This window comes from Danio rerio, chromosome 15 (assembly GCF_049306965.1).
Source record: "Danio rerio strain Tuebingen ecotype United States chromosome 15, GRCz12tu, whole genome shotgun sequence".
Lineage (NCBI taxonomy): Eukaryota > Metazoa > Chordata > Actinopteri > Cypriniformes > Danionidae > Danio > Danio rerio.
In genome coordinates, this window is record NC_133190.1 from 14,508,972 (window position 1) to 14,531,733 (window position 22,762).

The following is a 22,762-nucleotide window of genomic DNA, read 5'->3' on the forward strand; positions in this document are numbered from 1 at the left end:
CCATTTTGGGCTTGTAAACACTTGATCGTCTGATTGTTTAAGCCTATTTTTACCATATTTTGACAAACAAAGAAACATAATCATACCTATTAACATTTATTAGGACTCTATTTTCCAAACATACCACAAATTTTGTACTATAGGTATCTTAAGAAAATGTTGGGTTAAACAATCTGTACCCTCAGTTTTAAATAACTAGAGAATGCAATTTTTTCATTGACCATCTCATTTCACAAAAAAAGCATGGCAAAAGCTACCATTATGGCCCAATCCCAATTCTATTTTGCTTTAAAATTTACGCCTAAGAATTGGGACAGCACTACAGTACCTGCACACATCGTCATATGTCCTTGCGTTTTCTTGGTTCATATGAGATCAGACAATCGCGACTGCTGGAGGGATTCCAGTTGTGTTATTTTTTGGTATTTATCTTCAGGAAATCACTGCAGGCATATATTATGTTATCATAATGTGGCAATAAGATTGTAATACTGTGGAATTAAAACAGTGGCCATACTCATCAATGTAAACACACAAAAACAGCATTAACATTATAGCAGACACTGTAAAAAGCTCATTGACAAAAAGCTCACTAGACTTTTCTGAAAGGGTATTCCAGTATCATTGAGTGTCAGAAAGTTATGATTTGGGGATTATAGATGGCAAATAGATCGCGAAATTTAAAGATTTTTTTTTTTTTTTTTTTTGCATTTTTTTTAAAAACATGACGGTAAAACATTAACGCAATTATGAATATAATAAAACATGTGTTTGTTTGTTGTAAAAATTCGTAATAATGACAAAAAATACTAATTTGTGGATCTCTTTACTTGTGTGTGCAGCTGTTGCTGGGGTATTCTGGGAATTTTTTCTTACCCCTTGGATTCAAGTGTGGTCCTGAAAAGTCTTCGTTTGAAAGGGTGAATACCTCTTGCCTTTAGCCCTATGCCTTCAAACTAAAGAGTATTAGGACACCACTACCCCTTCACGGGTACGTGCAAAACGAGTGGTAGGTGTAAGTTTGTTTAACATTTCTTTAAGTCATCCACAACAAGCTCCATCTCATTTTTAATATCAAACAACACAAGAACATAAGCTCCTCTAACAGCTTTTTTTGGATCAGACAAAAATATTGTGGTCTGAACCTGACAATGTCCTAGGCTAAAATATGTAATCTTTGACTATTGGTTTAACAGGTTTACTGACAGCCGATAATGGTGATTGTGATCAGATTTACTCCTGTATGAAACTTTTTTTTACTATGAAAAAAGGCATGTTTGAATAAAATTAACACTAGAGATTGTTTATGTTTTAGATCATAGTATACTGAATGTGTCATGAATTGATGATGTCAAACTCCAGATGAATCTGTGTTTGACGAATCTTAATCGTCATTCAGTCTGACATTATACCAATTAAGATTTTACAATTTCAAATTGGGGATCATGTTCATAGAGTCTGACAGGCTACAATCGTGAAGGATTATTAAAAATCACAACGTGGGGTGGTTTAATTTGGTGGAACTTTAATAGAAAGTGATTCTCAAAGTGAAGCCTTTATTGTAATAATGCCTGAGCAATTAGTATTGTGATTTCCTTCTAAGTATATGACTGTTAGCTTTTCATCGCTGCAGAAATAATAACAATCAGAATGTATCCCTGATAAGACAACAATGCTGCTGTTGATAGGCTTGATAATTGGGGAAGTGGTCTAGAGCCCCTGTGGTCAGAGTATCTGTGGTCATTGACTATAGCACTTGGCTATTTATTAGCCTTGCTCATTTAAGTCCTTTGTGGCTTATCTAGATCTTTTAAGATCCACCACAGTGTTTAACTCTGACCCAAAAGTATTACATCCAAATAATCTAAGAAAAGGCCTTTTAGATTACTAGGGGTGTTACAAGGAAAGCGAAACCATTGATTGATTGATTGATTGATTGATTAGATGACTGATTTGATTTGTTGGTTGGTTGCTTGGTTTGGTTAAATGTTTGGTTTGTTGTTTGTTTGATTATTTGGTTGATCAGTGTGGTGGTTTTCTTGGTTTTTCTCTTACTCAATCAAACTCAGTCTGGAGGTTATGAATATCAGAAGAATATACTTTATTGTCGACAACAAAGGAGAACTTTCAGGAGACCCCCAGTAGCATCTCTGTCTGAAAAATTCTGTGTCACTCATCTTCTGCCCTCCTTAAATACTCTGTTTTTGCCTTTGTTGTACATATGTCACACAAGATCCCTCCTAGTTTAACCCTTGACTCCAAATTACACCTCTGTCATCTGTTTTTCCCTTATTTCTACATATGTCACACAAATTCCGGCTAGGTTAACCCTTAACCTCAATTTCCACCTAGATTAACCCCTGACCCAAACCTGGTAACTATATAACTTATCCAGTTCTTGTGATATGGTAATTCTTCTAATGGTATGCAAGTCTACAAGCAGATTATATACATACAATTTGAATATATATATTAACTTCACACTTTAAAGAGTATAAAATCCACTTCATCAGTTGGTTTGGTTGGCTGATTTAAGTGACTGGTTGGCTTGATGCTTGGTTCATTGATCAATTTGTTGATTGATAGGTTGGTTAGTTAATTGGTGGATTCGTTGTTTGGTTGATTTATTTATTGGTTAGTTGGTTGGCTGATTCAGTTGGCTGGTTTGTTGGTTGATTAATTGATAGGTCGGTTGATTGATTAAATTGTTGCTTGGTTGAATTATTAACTGGTTAGTTCATTGGCTGGTTTGTTTGATTGGTTGGTTGATTCCTTGTTTTGTTGGCTGATTTGATTGATTGATTGATTGATTGATTGATTGATTGATTGATTGATTGATTGATTGATTGATTGGATGACTGATTTGATTTGTTGGTTGGTTAGGTAATTGTTTGGTTTCTTGTTTGTTTGATTAGTTGGTTTGGTTGACTGATTTGAATGGTTGGTTGGCTCTATGCTTGGCTTATATATTGACTGATTGATAGGTTGGTTAGTTGGTTAATTGATTATTGCTTGGCTGATTTATTTATTAGTTAGTTGGTTGGCTGATTTTATTGGTTGGTTAGTAAATTTGTTTGATCAGTTGGCTGATTTGGTTAGCTGGCTTGTTTGGTTTATCCATTCATAGGTTGGTTGAATGACTTGTTGCTAAGTTGATTTATTTATTGGTAAGTTCATTTGCTGATTTGTTGGGTTAGTTTGTTGCTTGGTTAATTGGTTGGTTGCTGTTTGTTTGATGGGTTGGTCGATTCCTTGTTTGGTTGGCTGATTTGATTGTCTGATTGGATGATTGATTTGATTGGTTGGTTTGTTATTTGTTTGATTAGTTGGTTTGGTTGGCTGATTTGAATGGTTGGTGGACTCTATGTTTAATTTATTGATTGATTGATATGTTGGTTACTTGATTGATTGATTCATTGCTTGGTTGATTTATTCATTGGTTAGTTGGTTGGTTGATTTGACTGGTTGGTTTGTTGTTTGTTTAATAGGTTGGTTGATTGATTTATTTATTGATTGGTTAATTTTTTTATTGGTTAGTTCGTTGGCTGATTTGATTGGTTGGTTTGGTGTTTGTTAGATTGGTTGGTTTGTTGTTTGTTTGGTAGGCTGATTTGATTGATTTGATTGATTGATTTGATTGATTGATTGATTGATTGATTGATTGATTGATTGATTGATTGATTGATTAGATTTTTTGGTTGGTTTGTTGTTTGTTTCATAAGTTGGTTTGGTTGGTTTGGTTTGGTTGACCGGTTGGTTGGTTTTTAGGTTGATTGGTTGGCTGGCTCATTGTTTGGTTGATCCATTGATAGGTTGATTGGTTGATTTGTTTATTGGTTAGTTCTTTGGCTGATTTGATTGGTTAGTTTGTTGCTTGGTTAATTGGTTGGTTTGGTGTTAGTTTGTTTGTTTGTTTGGTTTATACCTTGTTTTTGTTGGCTGATTTGATTAATCTAGTGATTAATCTAGTGATTGCATGACTGATTTGATTTGGTTGGTTGGTTAATATGTAATTGATCGTTTTGTTGTTTGTTTGATTAGTTGGTTGATTATTTGTTTTGGTTGGCTGATTTGAATTGTTGATTGGATCTTTGTTTGGTTCATTGATTGATTAATAGGTTGGTTAGTTGGTCGATCATTTCATTGCTTAGTTGATTAATTGATTGGTTAAAACTGGCTGATTTTGTTGGTTAATTTGTTAGCTGTTTGATTCGTTGGTTGATTGGTTGGCGGATTTGGTTGACTGGCTCATTTGGTTGATTCATTGATGGGTTGGTTGATTGATTTGTCGCTTGATTCATTTTTTGGTTAGTTCGTTGACTGATTTAATTAGTTGGTTTGTTGATTGGCTTATTGGTTGGGTTGATGTTTGACTGATTGAATGACTGATTTGAATCATTAATTGATTGATAGATTGGTTAGTTGATTGATTGATTCATTGCTTGGTTGAATTATTTATTGCTTAGTTGGTTGGCTGATTTGATTGGTTTGTTGCTTGTTTGATTAGTTGGCTGATTGGTTGGTTGATTAGTTGGCCAATTTGTTTGACTTGCTTGTTGTTTAGAAGATTCATTGATGGGTTAATTGATTTCTTGGTTTATTGATTGGTTGGTATTTGTTTGTTTGATTGGTTGGTTGATTCCTTGTTTGGTTGGCTGTTTTGATTGATTGGTTGGGTTGTTGCTTGATTGGTTGGTTGGTTGGTTTGTTGATTGATTGGTTGGTTGGTTGGTCAGTTGGTTAATTGATTCATTGCTTTCTTGATTGATTTATGTTGCAAGGTTAATACACCAGAAGGGAACAAAGAGGGTGAAGGTTTTGGAAAGATAGATGTCATCACAAATACACTAACATTATAGCTTATAGAAAAAAAGATTTTTTTGATTATTGAAACATTTTTCTGTCTGTTTACACGTGAAATACATCATAATGCATCTGCATCAATATCCTTGTCAGCTTTGTCATTTTACATAGTTACAATTCAAGTGTCCATCAGTCAATCTGAATGAAAATGAAATTGCCAAATTCATAGTGTGCATATAATTATTTAAGAATTATATTAAAAAATAGTTAAAATGTGCTAAATAGATAGGTCTGATCGAAAAGCATTTGCAGATGAATAGCGCCGTCACATGATGCAGATGTGACACTGAAAGCTGTCTCGCAGACATCTGACCCAAACAGAGACATTTCCACACTGATGTCTGAGTGACAGAATATCGTCCTGTGTGGGCCGTTGTGATTTATAGGATGGCATTCGATATCAACCCCCTGTGGTCACACACTTCTGCACACACACACATGCTCTCAGAACAATGTGACCTTGGGAGTCCATATCACAGCATATGTGTGTGTGCTTGTGCGAGGGTGGAGTGTCAGAGAGAGAGAGAGAGAGGGAGGGAGAGAAAGAGAGAGCAATTCCCCTAATGCAAGCTACAGTAAGAACAAGAGAGATTGAACAAGAGAGACCCCCTCAGTTGAACAATGGAGGAGTTTGGTGACACCAGAGCAAAACAATCATGGACTTAGGATTGAACAACCGCTTGATAGTTAATGAAAATATTTCTTTAGCACAGCCATGATATGGACAGATTTCACATACGGTATGCAAAACTGTCCCGTCAAAGTAATGATGTGCCTGTATGTTGGAGGTGAAAAGATTGTCAAAGAAGAAAAAAACGATGATAGCGAAGACTCTTTTGGACTGCGCCAGAGAGGAGAGCATGATGTTGCAAAACTTCGGCAGAAGGGAAAAAAGCAGAGAGGAATGGAGGGAGGGGTGGAAAAGGAGGAAGGTGTGGAGGACGGCAGGAGAAGAGGGAAAGCAAGTCTCTGCATCTCAAGTGCTTAACAGTGACCTTAGAATTTGTGTTTCTCCCTCTCTCTCTCTCTCTCTCTCTCTCTCTCTCTCTCTCTCTCTCTCTCTCGTTCTCTCTGCATTAAAGTACAATGCTGCATTTCTTTAGAGCGTCCCAGGAAGAACTACTAGAGTGCCTGCAGCCCTGCCTACTTCTTGTTCTTTCCTTCTCCCTCCTTTTTTTTCCAACTTTATGATACATTGATGGAGAAGTATGACTAAGGCCTGAGAGCAGAGGAGAAGTTGCTGGACTTGTATGGGATTCATGTACAAATTATTTGCTAATTTAGGAGAGAAGGATTGTGGTTTGAGGGTTCATAAGTTGGTAAGTGAAGCAGTCTTTTTTTTTAAATCTTGCTACTGATACTAATGTCTGTGTCTATTTGATATCGTATGTAATCTGTATAATATGTTGCTTAAGTATTGCTTTATTATTTATTAGTGCTATAAAAAGTTGTGGACTTGTTACATTTAGGCAGATTTAATTTAATTTAATTTAATTTAATTTAATTTAATTTAATTTAATTTAATTTAATTTAATTTAATTTAATTTAATTTAATTTTTCATGCACTGATTATTTTTGAGATTTCGGTCCACCTCATAGAGTGTTGTTTCAAACTGGAATGATACTTTATGAATGTTTATTTTGAATGTACTTTTCTTCTGTAGATTTTAATAGCAATTATTTGAAGACCTTCATTAGAATGTGTGTATACTAAACTTTGGTTTTACATCTGTTTTTATACCCATTAGTTCTTTGCCAGAAAACGCATTGCTGTGAAAAATCATTCATTCATTCAGTATATTTGCCAGAAAACATATTGCGTTGACATATTCATTCATTCATTCAGTCCTTCATTCATTCATTCATTCATTCATTCATTCATTCACTCATGCATTCATTTATTCAGGCTGTTTTCTTATTTGAATCTTTATTTTAAGCTGAAAAATGTGTGCATATTTTACTGAACAAAATACAAACCAAAACTATAAAGCAAATGTGATGTACATATAAACTTTTTGTTTTGCAGAACAGTGTTTAGAAAGATTGTAATACAAAACATACATATTTTTACAGCACAAGAGAAGGACAAAACAGGAAAACAAACTTTTTTATTTTTGTTCTAATCAGCAAACTAGGGACATTCATTCATTCATTATTGCTTTAGTGAAACAACAAACAACAATTTTATTCTTTTGTTTTTATATTTGACTCAAATATAAAAGCTCCATTAAACATATTTTAACTTTTTTTTTAAAGAACTTTTTCTAACAATTATTTATGTATAAAATTATATTGTACAGTATATGCTGAAGAGACATTTCGGCAATTTAGAATTATAAGGTTCTATGTGCGTTCTGAATGAGTTTAAGATATTAAGCTTCAAAGTATTTGATTTCTATAGAGCAAAAAGTATGTGTGTAATATATTTTTTTTTAATCTTAAAATGTAAACAACAAATAAAAAACATCTTATAATGTAAATAATTTGTCATTTCATAAGAATATTTCAGAAATGCAATTTTGATTAAAATATCAGATAGATACTTATAATTCTAAGGTGACGATTTTAACACTTTATAGATATAGTATGATATACAGTGGGGAAAATAAGTAATGAACATGCCCCATTTTTCTCAAAAACATATTTCTAAAGGTGCTGTTGATTTTCATTGAATGTTGGTAACAACCAAAGAAATCCATGTACTGTATGTAAAGAAAACAAATCTAATTAGTATACAAATTAAGTTGTGCATAATAAAATGAAATAACTCAGGTGAAAAGTATTGAACACATGAAAAAAGGGAGGTGTAAAAAGGCAGTGAAAGCCCAGACAGCAGCTGAAATCTCCCAGTAGTTATTCAGCAGCCCTCTGCCCTTCGTCATTGTAAATTAATGTTAGCTGTTTAAGTCTAACATCTACATTATCAAGATGATTAATATGAAACCAGGGTGAACATTTCTGCAAGACAATGATCCAAAACACAGTCAAGGAAACTCTCCAATGGTTTCAGAAATAGAAAATCAAGCTATAGAATGGTCCAGCCAGTCACCTGACTTGAATCCAATAGAAAATACAAAATAAAGATCAGATTTGATTGACGAGACCCACCGAACCATCAAGATTTATACACTGTTGAAGTCTGTGAAAAACTCACACCTGAGCAATGAATGTGACTTCATTCTCCAAAAGAGAGTCGTCTTTAAGCTGCCATCACCAAAAAAGCCTTTTATATAAAGTATTAATTATTTTTATGTAGTTCTGCGCTTTCTCCTTGTGTCATTACATTATTACTGATTTTTTTTTAATTCGTTTTTATGTTTGTATTGTTAGGGTTTTTACTAAAATCTAGTGCAGTTCCATGTCAACAGATGTTTTAGAAATATTATTCCCAGAAAAAAAAGAATGTGTTCAATACTTCTTTTTCCTGCTCTAAAAATGAACAAATACATTTGAAAAGTGTTTTAATACTTGCTTTAATACTTAACACTTTACAAGACATTAGTCTGAATATTATTACACCTCATTAAAGTTTTAATTGACTGTTTAATTTGAATTATCACATTTCTGTTCAAAAGTTAGATTTGCTTTCTCAAAATCACAAATGTTATTGACTTTTTTTTTGTATATTGTAGTTGTAAATTGTAAGTTTGAAAAAACAATAAAATTTCTTTTAGCTGATTTAGATAATTTAGAAGTATAACTTAAATTTGGATTCAATTTCATAGACAATAGACAAACTTATATTGATATCATGAAAATATACCAAAAGCATATATTCACTAGCCAGAGTAGAAAGTATTAATTCTAAAGTAGCATCCTAACTTAACTTTTGTATGTTGAATGTATGCATACACTCACTGCCCACTTCATTAGGTGCTAGTACTGGGTTGGACCCCCTTTTGCCTTCAGTAAAGCCCTAATCCTTTGTGACATAGATTCAACAAGGTTTTGGAAATATTCCTCAGAAATATTAGTGCATATTGACATAATCGCATCATGCAGTTTCATGTTCCACCACATTCCGAAGGTGCTCTATTGGATTTCGATCTAACTGTGGAGGCTATTGGAGTACAGTGAGCTCATTGTCATGTTCAAGAAACCAATCTGAGATAATTTGTGCTTTATCACAATGGATGTTATCTTGCTGGAAGTAGCCATCAGAAGATGTGTACACTGTGGTCATAAAGGGATGGACATGGTCAGCAACAATTGGCTGTGGCGTCGACACAATGCTCAATTGCTACTAATATGCCCAAAGCCTGTGTGAATTTAGGCCTCAGTTTCCTGTTCTTAGCTGACAGGAGTAGCACATAGTGTGGTCTTCTGCTGCTGTAGAACATCTGCTTCAAGGTTTGTCGTGCTGTGTGTTTAGAGATGCTCTCCTGCATACCTCGGTTGTTATTTAAGTTACTGCTTCCTTTCTATCAGCTCGGACCTGTCTGGCTGTTCTCCTCTGACCTCTGGCATCAACAAAGCGTTTGCGCCCACAGAACTCCCGCTCACTGGAAATTCTCTCTTTTTTTGACCATACTCTGTAAACCCTAGAGATGGTTGTGCATGGAAATCCCAGTAGATCAGCAGTTTCTGAAATACTCAGGCCAGTCTGTCTGGCATCAACAAAAATGACACATTCAAAGTCAATTAAATCACCTTATTTTCCTCATTCTGATGTATAGTTTGGATTGCAGCAGATCGTCTTGACCATGTTTACATGCCTAAATGCATAGAGTTGCTGCCATGTGATAAGCTGATAAGAAATGTGCATTAACGAACAGTTGTACCTAATAAAGTGACCGGTGAGTGTATAATCAAGGAGAAAGAAACTGTCTTTTCAACCACTTTCTCCCTAATGATATACATACTTCCCAACATTCTTTTGGAAATAGGAGATAAAATGAAGAGAAACCAGCTTTACAAGTAAACACATTACCATAGTTTATGGCTAAATTCCGTACAAGCATTTGAACTATTTTGTCAAATACAGCACGTGGGAATTTGATTTCTGAAATTTACAATTAATTTACAATTAATTTACATAATTACTCAAATAATTACAAACAGGAATAAGGCACATCTGAGATTTAATTGCAGTAAGTTTTCATTTTTTTCACCAGATGTTTGAAATGACATCTGTTTTGCTGACTCATTGTGATGCTGTTGTTATCTCTAAGTTTACCTAATTTAGATTAAAAACCACAACTGATTAAGAGATGCTTGCTAAATGAATGTCTGTTGGCAGGTAATCAGACAGCTGGTTTTAGCATTTTGAGTCTTAATTATTGAGTTGTTCTGATTTTGAGGTCTGGCTGATTTTGATAAATATATCTACTTACATGTTTATGTGTGTGAGTCACCTTCACTTTTGCATGTGAAGCAGTTTTGTTCAACCGCAGTAGATAATGTTGATCACACTGCAGAGACGCTGCTGTTCAACTCTCTTTTTCTCTGTAACCCATTTAAAAAAGGCACCTGCCCTTGCCTACCTGCCCCACATATGCAGCTCTATGAAAAACACAATTTGCTAACCATTTTATTTTATAATTTTACCTTATTTTGTTTTTGAACACAGTAGGAAAAAAGGTTCTAATTGGCTCCAATGAATACACTTGTAGACCTGGACCACAAAATTTGTTTTATGGTGCAACGGTTAACAATGCAGTTTTTAAGGATTAGCCTTAATTTTAGAAATCATTAACCCTCCTGTGAAATTTCTATTTCTTTCTTTTTTTATATACATATATTCCCCCCGTGGTTTTTAACAGAGCAGGGGCATTTTCACAGTATTCACAACATGTCCGATTTGTTTTTTATTTCGTCTGGAATAAACAGTTTTTGATTTAAGGTCAAAATTATTAGCCCCTTGTTTTTAATTTAGTTTTTTATTGACTATAGAACTGTTATGTAATGGATGCTGGAAAATGGAGTGTGGATCCAAAACTTTGGAGGTTTATTTGGAGAATGGTCAGGCAGGCTACGGTCAACAGGATCAAAATACATGCAGAGCAATTTAAAGTTGTGGTCAAAAAACAGGCGAGTGGTTGTTACAGGCAGCAAAGTATCAATAATAACCAGAAGACAAGGCAAGGATCAAAACACAGGATAGACTAGACAAAGAAAGTTTAGAAATTTTACACTAACAGATAAACACAACTCTGTAACTGGTGTGTGTGCTGCTTTTAAAGTCAATGTAATCAATTCTGTACAGCTTCAGTTTTAATTGTTAGCAATCAGCAGGAAACCCGTAGCAGGTGTGAGTGTGGTGCATGACTGGATTTGTAGTCCACACGTTGACAGATGGGGCATCATGGTGGCGCTGTTGGTAGCACGATCGCCTCACAGCATGAAGGTCTCTGGTTCGAGACTTGGTTAGGTCAGTTGGCATTTCTGTTTGGAGTTTGCATGTTCTACCTGTGTTAGCGTGGGTTTCCTCCGGGTGCTTCGGTTTACCCCACAAGTCCAAAGACGTGGTGTAGGTGAATTGGGTAAGCCCCGTTGTGTATGGATCTTTCCAAGTGATGGGTTGCAGCTGGAAGGACATTCGCTTTGTAAAACATATGCTGGATAAGTTAGTGGTTCATTCCGCTGTGGCGTCCCCAGATTATTAAAGGGACTAAGCCGAAAAGAAAATGAATGAATCTGTCAACATTAATTCATCATTCATTTGATGACCCCTGACCTACTTTCTGCTGAATCTGAATTTCACAATCTGAATTTCTGGTTTTGAATTTTAGAATATTTTATTTGATGCCCTAAATTTCTTAACTTTTACAAACTGGATATCAGTCTATGAATTCAGAACACAAAAAATCTGGAAAAAAAAGTTGGAAAATACATCTATAAAAAAAATCACCCTTGAAAAATTCTGTTGTTTTAAATTTCAGATGTTCAATATTCAAGTTATAAAAATTGAATCAAGACATTCAAATTTAAATTAAGAAATTCAAATTCCAATTTGTTTGACAACATATAAAAATTCAGATTTATTAAATTATTATTGTCAATAATTCAATTTACACAATTTAAATTCAAATTGTTTTGCCATATTTTTAGCTTAGATATGTAGTTCTGAGTGAAAGTGAATCATTCCCAGTAAATGATTACCACTGTTGTTTAATGACTTGCCTACTAATCTGAACCTGTTAACTTAATTAACCTAGTTAAGCCTTTAAATTGTACTTTAACCTCAATATCTTAGAAAATATCTAGAAGAATATTATGTAATTTTACCATGGCAAAGATGAAATTCAACTCAATTCATCTTTATTTCAATAGCACTTTTACAATGTAGATTGTTGCAAAGCAGCTTGACATAAAAGTTTTGGTTAATTGAAACTGTGAGTCCAGTTTTTAGAGTTGAAGTTCAATTGGGTTCAGTTCAGTGTTGGTAAAATTTCACTGAAGTCCAAACACTGAAGAGCAAATCCATCGATATGCAGCTCTACAAGTCCCAAGCGAGCTAGATTGAATAAATTAGTATATATATATATATATATATATATATATATATATATATATATATATATATATATATATATATATATATATATATATATATATATATTTTTTTTTTTTTTTTTTTTAAAGGATAGTAACCCTTTTTATTGATTTTTTTTATTACAAAAATCATTAAAATAGAGATCAAATAAATCTATCATCTATCTATCTATCTATCTATCTATCTATCTATCTATCTATCTATCTATCTATCTATCTATCTATCTATCTATCTATCTATCTATCTATCTATCTATCTATTTGTCTATCTGTCTGTCTGGCTATCTAGCTGTCTGTCTATCTGTTTTCATTGTCTCTGTTCGTCCATTCATACATCCATGTGCGCATGTTAAGGTTTAAACAAATTGATATTTATTGCAACAAAGAATGTTTAGCAGACTGATTTTACTAACATACCTTACTAAAAAATCTCCCTTTTTTCCTCCCTTTATTTTGACCCAGTCCCACTGCCTTTGGAAAAAATGTGTCTTAACCTGTAAATGCACATGCATTAATTTATATTTCTTGATCACTATTAACTCATTTAATAAAATGTAATAATCTAAACAAATTCTAAGTCTCTTCACAAATGTTAGGTCCCACTTTATTTGGATGGTCCATTTGTTGACTTTAAGTTACATTGAATCTACTTGGCAACCAATTTGCATTAGATTATAAGTAGACTGTTAGGTTGGGCTTAGGGTTAGTGTAAGTTGTACTTGCAAAGTTTCTTAAAGTCAGTTAAAGGTCTGTTGAAGGAGCAGTATCAACAGATATTAAGCATATATACTAATACTCAAATCCACCATCAAAGTAAAGTGTCATCAAATATATATTTCCCTACTCCAATATATTAATTTGTTCATTCAACCCTTATTTATCTTTATTTTAATTTTCAAAATTTATTAAATGATTCAACCAACCAACCAAACAACAAATAGATAAATACAATAATTAACCTTTTTTTTCTTCCACAGAACAAAGAAACTCCTGTATTTCATTTCATTAGGGTGAGTAAACATTTCCACTTTTTGTCTACTATCTTAATATTGCTTAATTGCGCAGTGAGTAAAAGGTATACAAAGTAACCAGAACACGATGCTTTATTTCTTTATTTTTATAAAAAAAAAAAAAAAAACAATCAGATGCAGCTTTTATAGTCATGGTGCAGTGCAAGCATACAGTATGTGTTTAAAGTAGGCCAGGAAAAGTCAGACCTTCAGAGAGCGAGAGAGCAAAAGAGAAAGACACTAAAACAGAGCAATGCATGATGGAAGAAAACTGGTCCCCGAACATTCTGTTCACACTGCTGTTATTATGTCCATAGAAATACTATATGATCTTGATAAGAATCATTAAATGCATTGAGGAACACTTAAAATACAATCAACAATATATGATATCATGGTTACATCATGGTTGTGCTTTTATTCACCTTCAGTATATCAGGCATTCGAGAGTGCAACTTTTTTTTTTTTTTTTTAATGACCCAGCATCATGCTTATAACATCTGTACACACTTCTTACATGTAACCAAGTGATCAGGAAATACTTCAATAATTCGAACAGAAGGTAATCAGGGATTTAAGGTTGCTTTAAATGCAATTGATAAATACAATTTAACCTATGAATCATAAAATTGTTGTCATCTGATTTACACCAACTGGCTTAATAATTTTAATAATTGCTGTGCTGCAAATCAGATTATAGTGTTAAATCACCATAAATTTATAGTAGATTTTGTGGATGCAGTTGGCAAAAAAGTAACAAACTCTACCTAGCAAGATTTTATTTTATTTTTTACTTTTAAAAGATGTCTAATAGACATCTAAACATAGTTGTCTTGGCTAAAACAAGGCTAAATTTGGGCTGTCAATAGACATCTAGGAATAGGCCAAAACTCGATTAGTCGCCAAATAAACAGAAATGAATGATTACACATATAAAGTCTGTCTAATATATTTGACGACTAGTCTAGTTTTGGGCTATTTTTAAGATGTCTTTTAGATTAGACAAGTTTAGCTGGGAAATGCAAACAATAATACCTCAGTGAAAATTTATTTCAGACCATAACAATAAATCAACTGATCAAATCATATAACTGAATAAATTCTTGAAATAATATTAATGACAGTAGCATGAAGAAAAATAAGGAATGGATCTCCTTACAAAAAGTATACATATGCAATGTAATAAATAAACAAATACGTTTTTTTTTTGTTTTTTTTTTACAAATTTTTTGTAACAAGAAGTAATATAATATGATTGGTAAAATACTAATTGTAATAGAACTTGGTTAAGGTAGCACTTTTCTATCTTTAACAGGAATTTAAATATAGCAGGGGAAATTTGTCAAATTGCTGGATTTTGTTGTTGTTGGTTTTGTTTTTGTTTTACCAGTTGAACAATTGAAAAAATAATTGTTAAACTGGCAAAAAAAAGTCTAATAAAATCTTAATAATCCAGCAATTTGACAAAAATCTACAGCAAACAAAAGCCATAATGCACAATATGGTTTATTAGAACCGTTATTCACTGGGCGCCATTGTAAATTCTTGATCAATGTATGTGTAATATTTCACAAGCTCATTTGATTTGGCGCCTACCCTGACTAAGTTCTATACAATATAATGTGGAAGTGTAACATAACGCTTTTGTCGATAAAGAAAAAAGAAGCATAAACCTCTTAGAAGGGCATTAAGTGAGTTAAAGTGTGCTTGAACAGCTCCAATGTCAGCTTTGTCCTGCTGTGGGTGAGCAATCCTGGGTTCAAAATCACTGTGGCTTTAGGCCGGTGCTGAATAAATGTAGAATTACAGCATGCGAAACCAAGTAACCATGCATGATAAAGTAAAATACGAACTAGAATAGTTTTAACTGTTATGGTTTATAGACAAAATAGCACATGTCATAAATAAGTTTAATTTTACAACAAAGAAACGCTGTTTGTTAATGAGTGAATGTAGTATTCTACTTCTGCATGATACTGTCTGTTTCAATTTAAATATATAGAATGTTTAAACAAGACATATACTGATACTTTTTAACGTCATTCAAGATTACAATATACATACATATAAATATATTTTGATATAATTACTTTTGATTTAATAGAACTATTTAATACATACATTTCATTAAAACACAAAATTATACTGTAATGATGTTGAGGCTGTTCTTTAAACTTAGCAGAAGTACTGTATATAGAGGACCTGCCCCCCTGCAAGATGTATTTTTAAGATTGTTTGGTCTTAAAAGCATCCGATGGTCTGATAAATGTCCATAAAATGTCTGCGGTGTGATAGTTCTGCGTTTTAAACATCTCAAAGACATATTCTTAATATATATTTGTTGTCTAGAAGTAGACGTAAAAGACATCTTCCAGGTGTAAACATCCAATAGAGGTCTCTGCGATGTAAGTGTGCTATCAAGGGTCTCATTTTGGCACAATTTACTTAATCCAGTATGCTTTATTTGCCCAACCACAGTAGTCAATTTAAATCTGTGTAGCCTATTTTTCTAAACTGATGATAAGCTTAGATGGGAATTTTGATTATCAGGTTAATTTGGAAGTGTTTGTAAATTCATTATTGATTACAAAATAGTTGCACAACTTTTTTTGTTCATGAAGATATTAACGTAAAATAAATTCACACATTCCAAAAAACACATCACAACATACATTGCAAACACAATCAATAATATTAACAATCAAGTTTGTTTTTTGGTCTATATCTATAAATACACATATCTATCTGAATGTTTCACTTGCCACATAATCATTGCACATTAAGTGATGATGTTGATGTGTAAAAGCAATGTTTTGGAATTGGCATCATCCATAAATAGGGTACAAAAGTATTCCTGAAACTCCCATTAAAATGTATTTTATTTTTATACATAACTTAAAATTGAGGAACCAGAGGAAAAAAAAGCCCAGCTGAGCCTGAGGGATGACACCAAAGGAGAGTGGACCCAAAGTGGGAGTCAATGGGTTGACTGGCCATGGTGGAGTTTGAAGGCCCATTGTGAAGCAAAGAGACCCAAGCAACAAGGCTGTAAATAAAAACCTAGTGAAAGGAGGCTGGAAAGAATCACTAAAAATGTCTCGGCTACATATATATATATATAACCATTGTTGCCTGAAGAAGGGAATGCGGACATTGTACAGTATTAGTTTGAATAGTATAAAAACAGGCTAATTATATGCCTATGTAATTGGTGAGCATAATCTGCATGTGGGTCATTACAGTAAATGCATGCAAAGTGACACAGCAGCTGAATCTATTATAGATTTGGGTAGTGTATGCCCATCAGAAAGCATGATAGCTCAAGCTCCACCAAAGGCATAAGCATTAAATGTTTGAAAGGCGGGCCAGAAGGTCATGCATGCTTCTTGAGCACCCTACCATCCACCTCATTATGATGAGCAGAGATGGCAGCAACGTAAAATATACTCACCTCCGCTCTAACTTACTGGCTCGGCAAGTTTTGAGGGTGTTTTTGGCAAGAAGCATCATGATGAGCAGAGACGGCAGCAACGTAGTTTATGCTCACCTCCACTTAAACTTACTAATCGTGCAAGTTTTGGAGGTGTTCTTAGCAAGGTGCACACAAAACAACAAATAGACTCCACTACAAGGTGTAGGCACTCTCGTCTATGGACAACACATGGACGTTCCAAAGATCTGGATGCAGGTGCTAGATGGTTCCCCATCTCTAAAAGGAAGGACTCAGGGGAAAATGACAGGGAAGGTTCTGTAATGATGAGTGTGGTTTGTAGTCTATATCCAATTGGTCCAGACCAACAAAACCTCATCCTCTCTGACCTTGCACATGCTCTATGTGGCTCACTGAGAGAAACGCATATTTGCACAGGCCCTGGGGACAGCTAAGCCAGTGCACCTGAGCAGTGAGCGTGGCTGTGGATGTCATATGTCCCACTGTGCAAGATAGAAATTCAAAATGTAACGAATCTTGATGGGGTATAACCCAAGACACTTTTATATTCCCCTCATATCCCATTTACCTGAACAGGCTCATGGCAGACAGACCTGTAGCCTAAACATGGTGGCACCCTGGAAAGAACAACAATCATCCACAAAATATGACTTAGGAACAGAAACCCTGGAGGCCAAAAGTACTCCAAACTATCGCTAAAGCATATGACCCCTCACCTTCTGACATAGCGATGACTGTTCTTTGGTGTCATCAAATGAGGGAGGGACCAGAGGGCTCACACTTGTAACAAAACAAGCTGCAATCTTAGTGAAGCCATAGGGATGCCCTCTCAATGTGGGCATGAACTCACAAGCTCTGCATCTACATGCTAGTTTAGACATGTAGCACGAAGATCACAACCTTTACGCGAAAGCAGGAAACCACCACATTCAGGACGGCATCATGATGCATTTTATATAATCTTAATTATGGGAGTGGCTGCACATGCAGATTGCACTCAATAATTATGTAGGCATTTCATTGGTTTGTTTTTATACAACTCAGAGTGATTAGTCTTAGAAGTAAATTCCCCAATGTCATACAACATAACTCATAGTGACCAACTGCTTTCGGAAATCAGCAGAGAAAGAGTCGAGAGTTTGTGGAGTGGGAGCAGCAGACATTAATGAGCTTAGGTGCTCTTCAGAACCATAGGAAACAACAAAGACTAAGTTTAAATAGGACCAGCAGCAATGGAGGAGCTAGGAGGTAGAGCACATCAGTGACAAGAGGCTGAGATCGAAAGAGAAGAAGGGACAGACAGGATTAAGACTTTCAGACACCTCAGGCAGGATTTAAAGAAGAAGAACTGGTTTGAGGGAAGGAACAGGCATGGGAACTGGTTTGGGGTCCTTAATGTTAATCAGCCACTTTGCCAGCATTAGGAGAGTAGGGAGTAGTGCGCTGGTTTGGACAGGGTAAAGCAATGGCACTTTGAGGTGGAAATGGTGATAAAAAAATGAGCCTAATGGTCCTTTTTTAACCAGCCGCAAGGTGCAAGTAGATCCACCAGAGAATAGTCACCTTCATTTAAAAGCAGTATTTGTCTAAATGGTGTCATCAATCTCACTTCAAACTATGTCTTCAACTCAGTCTCATTCTTGGTACGTGATTCTGGATGTTTTTTCCATCCACAAATTATGATTAGAGTATGACTAACAAATTATATTTTCAAGCAGTTTTTTTTTTTGTTAACAATGCCATATAAAGACAGCTAAACTCTTAAAAATGAGTAAGATTTGTAAACAGATGTGTTTTCACATATCTTTTCCCAGATTGTAGTTGTTGGTTCATTAGCTCACATGGAATGGTGCGGTACTGTTTGTGTAACAAAAGAGCTTAAACCCATGAATAAAATGGTATGGATGCTACAGTAACTGGGGTTTTCCATCAGATTTGTTTTAGATAATGCTTAGACGTTTGGATTATAGTTTGGCATATGTGATACTTACAAAGGACAACATGTTCTTATGGAGGCTTCAAAAGAACAATGCAGTGAGCATATTGGGAGCAATGTATTTCAAGTTGTGCAGGAACGTAGCCAGAAGCAAGTGTTGTACCTACAAGAAGCAATGCCCTTTTGTAGACATTTCATAAGAAAAGTGCATGAAAATGTACCAGGAGAAAAGTATTTCAGGTTCTACAGAAATAGAATCGTGGTCAAAATCACGTATCAAGATTGAGCCTTGGTTGGATGTATTTCAGAGAGTCATCTTATGACAGATGACCATAAATCCCCTATATACTTTGATTAAATACATTAAAAATTAATTAAGAATTGTATTATACCTAAATTATGAAAATCAATATAACGAATGATCTGACTTCTGTTAATCACAGATTATGGTTAATAAATGCAAGTTCGTAAAGGTAAGACAGCCTAGACAGACATTCTCTAGTCCCTTTGATTTTAGCTACATTATGTTGAATAACAAGTACATCGGATAGACTTTGGGGCACCAAAGTACTGTATACCCTATTTTTGGAATGTGCCAAATGCTTGTGCAAATCTGTGATTTATTTTGTGCAATTTTTTTATGTATGATGTAAGAAAATTGTCATGCAATGATTGTACATGTTCTAGGGGTGTAATATGTACTGTAAACTAGAAAATGACAAATTTTGAACACAGGTGGATGGTCCTTCCATTTTAGTAGGTTCAAGGTATAACCTGCTGGACTTACTTTAGACAACATAAACGTTTAGACTCAATTGGAGCAAACTAGCACAACAAGAAGGCACGCACAAAAACACACAATATGTTTCTGCATCCATCTGAGAGGATGTTGAGGGCAGTGATTTCTCAAGAAACTGTCAAGACGTATAAACACCATAAGGGTAAAAAACACTTTGGCAGTTGTAAGGAATATTTTGTATAATTTAAAACTCATTCCTTTAGAAAATTCTCAGCAGAAATACTGGATGGCTAATAATATTAGTGTTACTAGTGGCAGAAAAAATACTTTAGTGAATTTGTAAAAAGGGTGGACCAAATGAATATTTCTATAGGATGTTGTTATCACCTTAAGCTGGCATATTGAGTTGAAGAGGCAGCCTAAAACCCTCTGTTATTTTTCACCAGTGACTGGACACCATGGCACTGTGGCAGGGAGATCTTCCTAACATGGCATGTTTGATCGCTACACGAGAATACCAGGGAGTGTTGAATGGGACCATAACAGGATGAAGGGTCAAACAAGTTTATATATCTTCAGGCAGGAGGCTTAAATTTCTGAAAGGTAAAAGGAAGACAATTTTTAAAATTACAAAATGCTTGATACATTGAATAAAAACAAAGCAAATCTTTTTTTTTTTTCTTTGAATTGGTTAAAAAGACTAAATCAGCAAATTCCTTTTCCACTTTGATAGAAAAAAAGGGTAGGAGAAGGGATTTTTTATCATTATTATTATTATTAATATTATTATTATTATTATTATTATTAGTTGTACAACCCCAAATTAGATAAAGTTGGGATAGTACGGAAAGCGCAAATAAAAAAAGACAGTTTTAGTTTGACTTGTATCTCATTGCAGACAATACAACATCACATTATTTAATTTGTTTCTCATGATTTGTATTGCTTTTTTTTCTTTTGTTTCTTGTAATACATTTAAAAAAATGTTGAAATAGTAAAGTATTTACCACTTTGTAAAGTTTGCCATTCATTTTCACAACACATAAAAGATGTTTAGGGACTGAAGACACCAAGTGAGGAAGTGTTACAGGTGTAATTTTGTCTTAAAGTTATACAGCATGGCGTCTTCATTGTAGAATTTTATGCTTTAAAATACACCACACATTCTCTATTGGAGACAGGCCAGTCCTGTGTCACCTTTCACCGCAGCCCGGACTTTGTAATGTGTGCAGAATGTGATTTTGTTAAAAGCTTCAAATATCCATGTACTTTATGTACTTTGTACTTTTCAGCATTAATGGTGCCATTACAGAAGTGCATGTTTTCTTTGCCAAGGGCACTGATACGCCCCCAAACCATGACGGACCCTGACCTACAGTATGGACTTGTTGCTGGTCTGGATGATCTTTTTCTTGTTTTGTCTGGAAGCCCAAAGCGTCTATTTCTTTCAAAAATACCTGAAATACTGATTTATCTGACCACAGTACACACTGCTTCTGGACACTGTTAACATAGGGATTTCTTGTGCAGGGTACAGTTTTAACTGGCATTTGTGAATGTAACTACATATTATAGTACTTGACAAAAGTTTGCCAAAGTAGTTCTGAGCCCATGTGGTTATCACTCATAGATAAATGATGATGCTTGATGCAGTGCTGCCTGAGGGATTGGAGATCACTGTTGTTCAGCTTAGTCTTCGACCTTGTCTTTTATGCACTGAAATTCCTCCAGATTGTTTGAATTTTTTAAAATATGTTATGCACTGTTGAAGGTGAAATATCCAAAAGTCTTCCTATCTTTCTTTAAGGAACAAAGAAATGACATCATACTTAAAATATTTTTAAAATTTTCTCATGTATTTGTTGACAAACTGGCGATTATCAGCCCATCTTTACTTATCAAAAAGGACAAGTCCTTTCTTGGATGCTGCTTTTGTACCAAATCCTAATTACAATCCCCTGTTTACATCACCTGTTTCAAATCACATAATTATTTAACCAATTTAGCTGATTACTAGCCCTAAATTGCTCCTGTCCCAACTTTTTTTGGAATGTGTTGCAGGTCTGAGTGACCGGAAAGAATGTATATTTACAAGGAAAATTAAGTTTATCAGACAAAATATTAAAAATTTTGCATTCATATTGTCTGCAATAAAATACAAGTCAAAGTAAATTTAGAAATCACTACATTTTTTTTATTTGCATTTTCCATACTGTCCCAACCTTTCTGATTTGGTGTTGTAAAGTATATGTAGAAATGTTACGACTCTCTTACTCTCTTAAGCAAAAACAAAACAAAACAAAACATAACAGTACTGAATACAGTATGTTGTTTAGTTTCTTCCCTGAAGATAAATTCTGGCTTAGATTCGATAAGATACTTAAACTTTATTGAATTTACTTTGTCAAACATTTTTTCTGATTGAAACCAATAAGCATTCCAAGCCATATTAAACAATATTGAGGAAATTACTAGCCATATATGATCACACAACGTCTTGTAAAAGGTCATGAAGTTAGCTGAAAACAAAAACACTGACATACAATAACCACCACAAAAGACACTATGGCCCAATACCAATTCCAATTTATACCCCTACGCCTTTCCCTTGGCACTTGAAATTAAGTGTCTATCAGAATTTCAAACATTTTGCTGCGGTTATTCTAACTATTGTTAGAAATATTTTGAGATTTCTTTTAACATTTGTTCGAATATCACAAACCTTAGCACTTTGACACCATTATAAATGTAATAAATTGGATACATGTTTGTAGTAAATCCCTATTTTTTTTAGCTGTGGGGATCCCTTTGTTGTTTACAGCTGATGTATTCAGGAAAATGTCTAATACCCTTTTGTTTGTAGTGTGGTCCGGAAAAATCTTTGTTTGAAAGGGAAGGGCTAAGGGGTAGAATTGGGATTAGGCCTACAGAGCCCAACCAGATAAAAAGAAAAGCTATAAACAGACTGATAGCAACCAGATAATTCAGTACAGAAATCATAAACCAGATGGACAGACTGATGAAACAAATATGGAAAGAGAACTTGAACGGTCTACTGTCAACCACAGTCACATGACCACCAAAACACACCAGCTAGCAATCGGTTTTACCAGAACATGAAGCATGGAGCTCCACCATCCATTAGGCCTCCAGGGCTAACATGACGGGTTAGGGCTGTCTGTTTCAGGATTCAGAGTAAGCAGTTTGTTCACAGGGACGAAACACTAAAATACTGGCAAAGGGAGAAAATAAAAGACAGAAATTCTTAC

At 34.4% G+C, this 22,762-nt stretch overlaps 1 protein-coding gene and 1 long non-coding RNA gene across 3 annotated transcripts in view; one reads left to right on the plus strand and one right to left on the minus strand.

The window, feature by feature from the left end:
* Positions 1-5,377: 5,377 nt before the first annotated feature.
* Positions 5,378-22,761, plus strand: LOC110437893 (uncharacterized). Its single transcript, XR_012390655.1, has 4 exons — positions 5,378-6,182; positions 13,335-13,367; positions 19,940-20,096; positions 20,786-22,761. It is a non-coding gene; the product is annotated as an uncharacterized lncRNA (long non-coding RNA).
* Positions 13,452-22,762, minus strand: part of scn2b (sodium channel, voltage-gated, type II, beta) — a 28,062-nt gene continuing 18,751 nt past the window's right edge. Inside the window, 2 exon segments of one of the 2 annotated variants that reach the window (NR_144433.1) lie at positions 13,452-20,089; positions 22,604-22,671. Coding sequence is in view for 1 of the 2 variants with exons in the window: in NM_001346412.1 (NP_001333341.1) it covers positions 20,059-20,089 (31 nt within the window). In the remaining variant the exon portion in view is untranslated. 2 annotated transcript variants of the gene reach the window in all.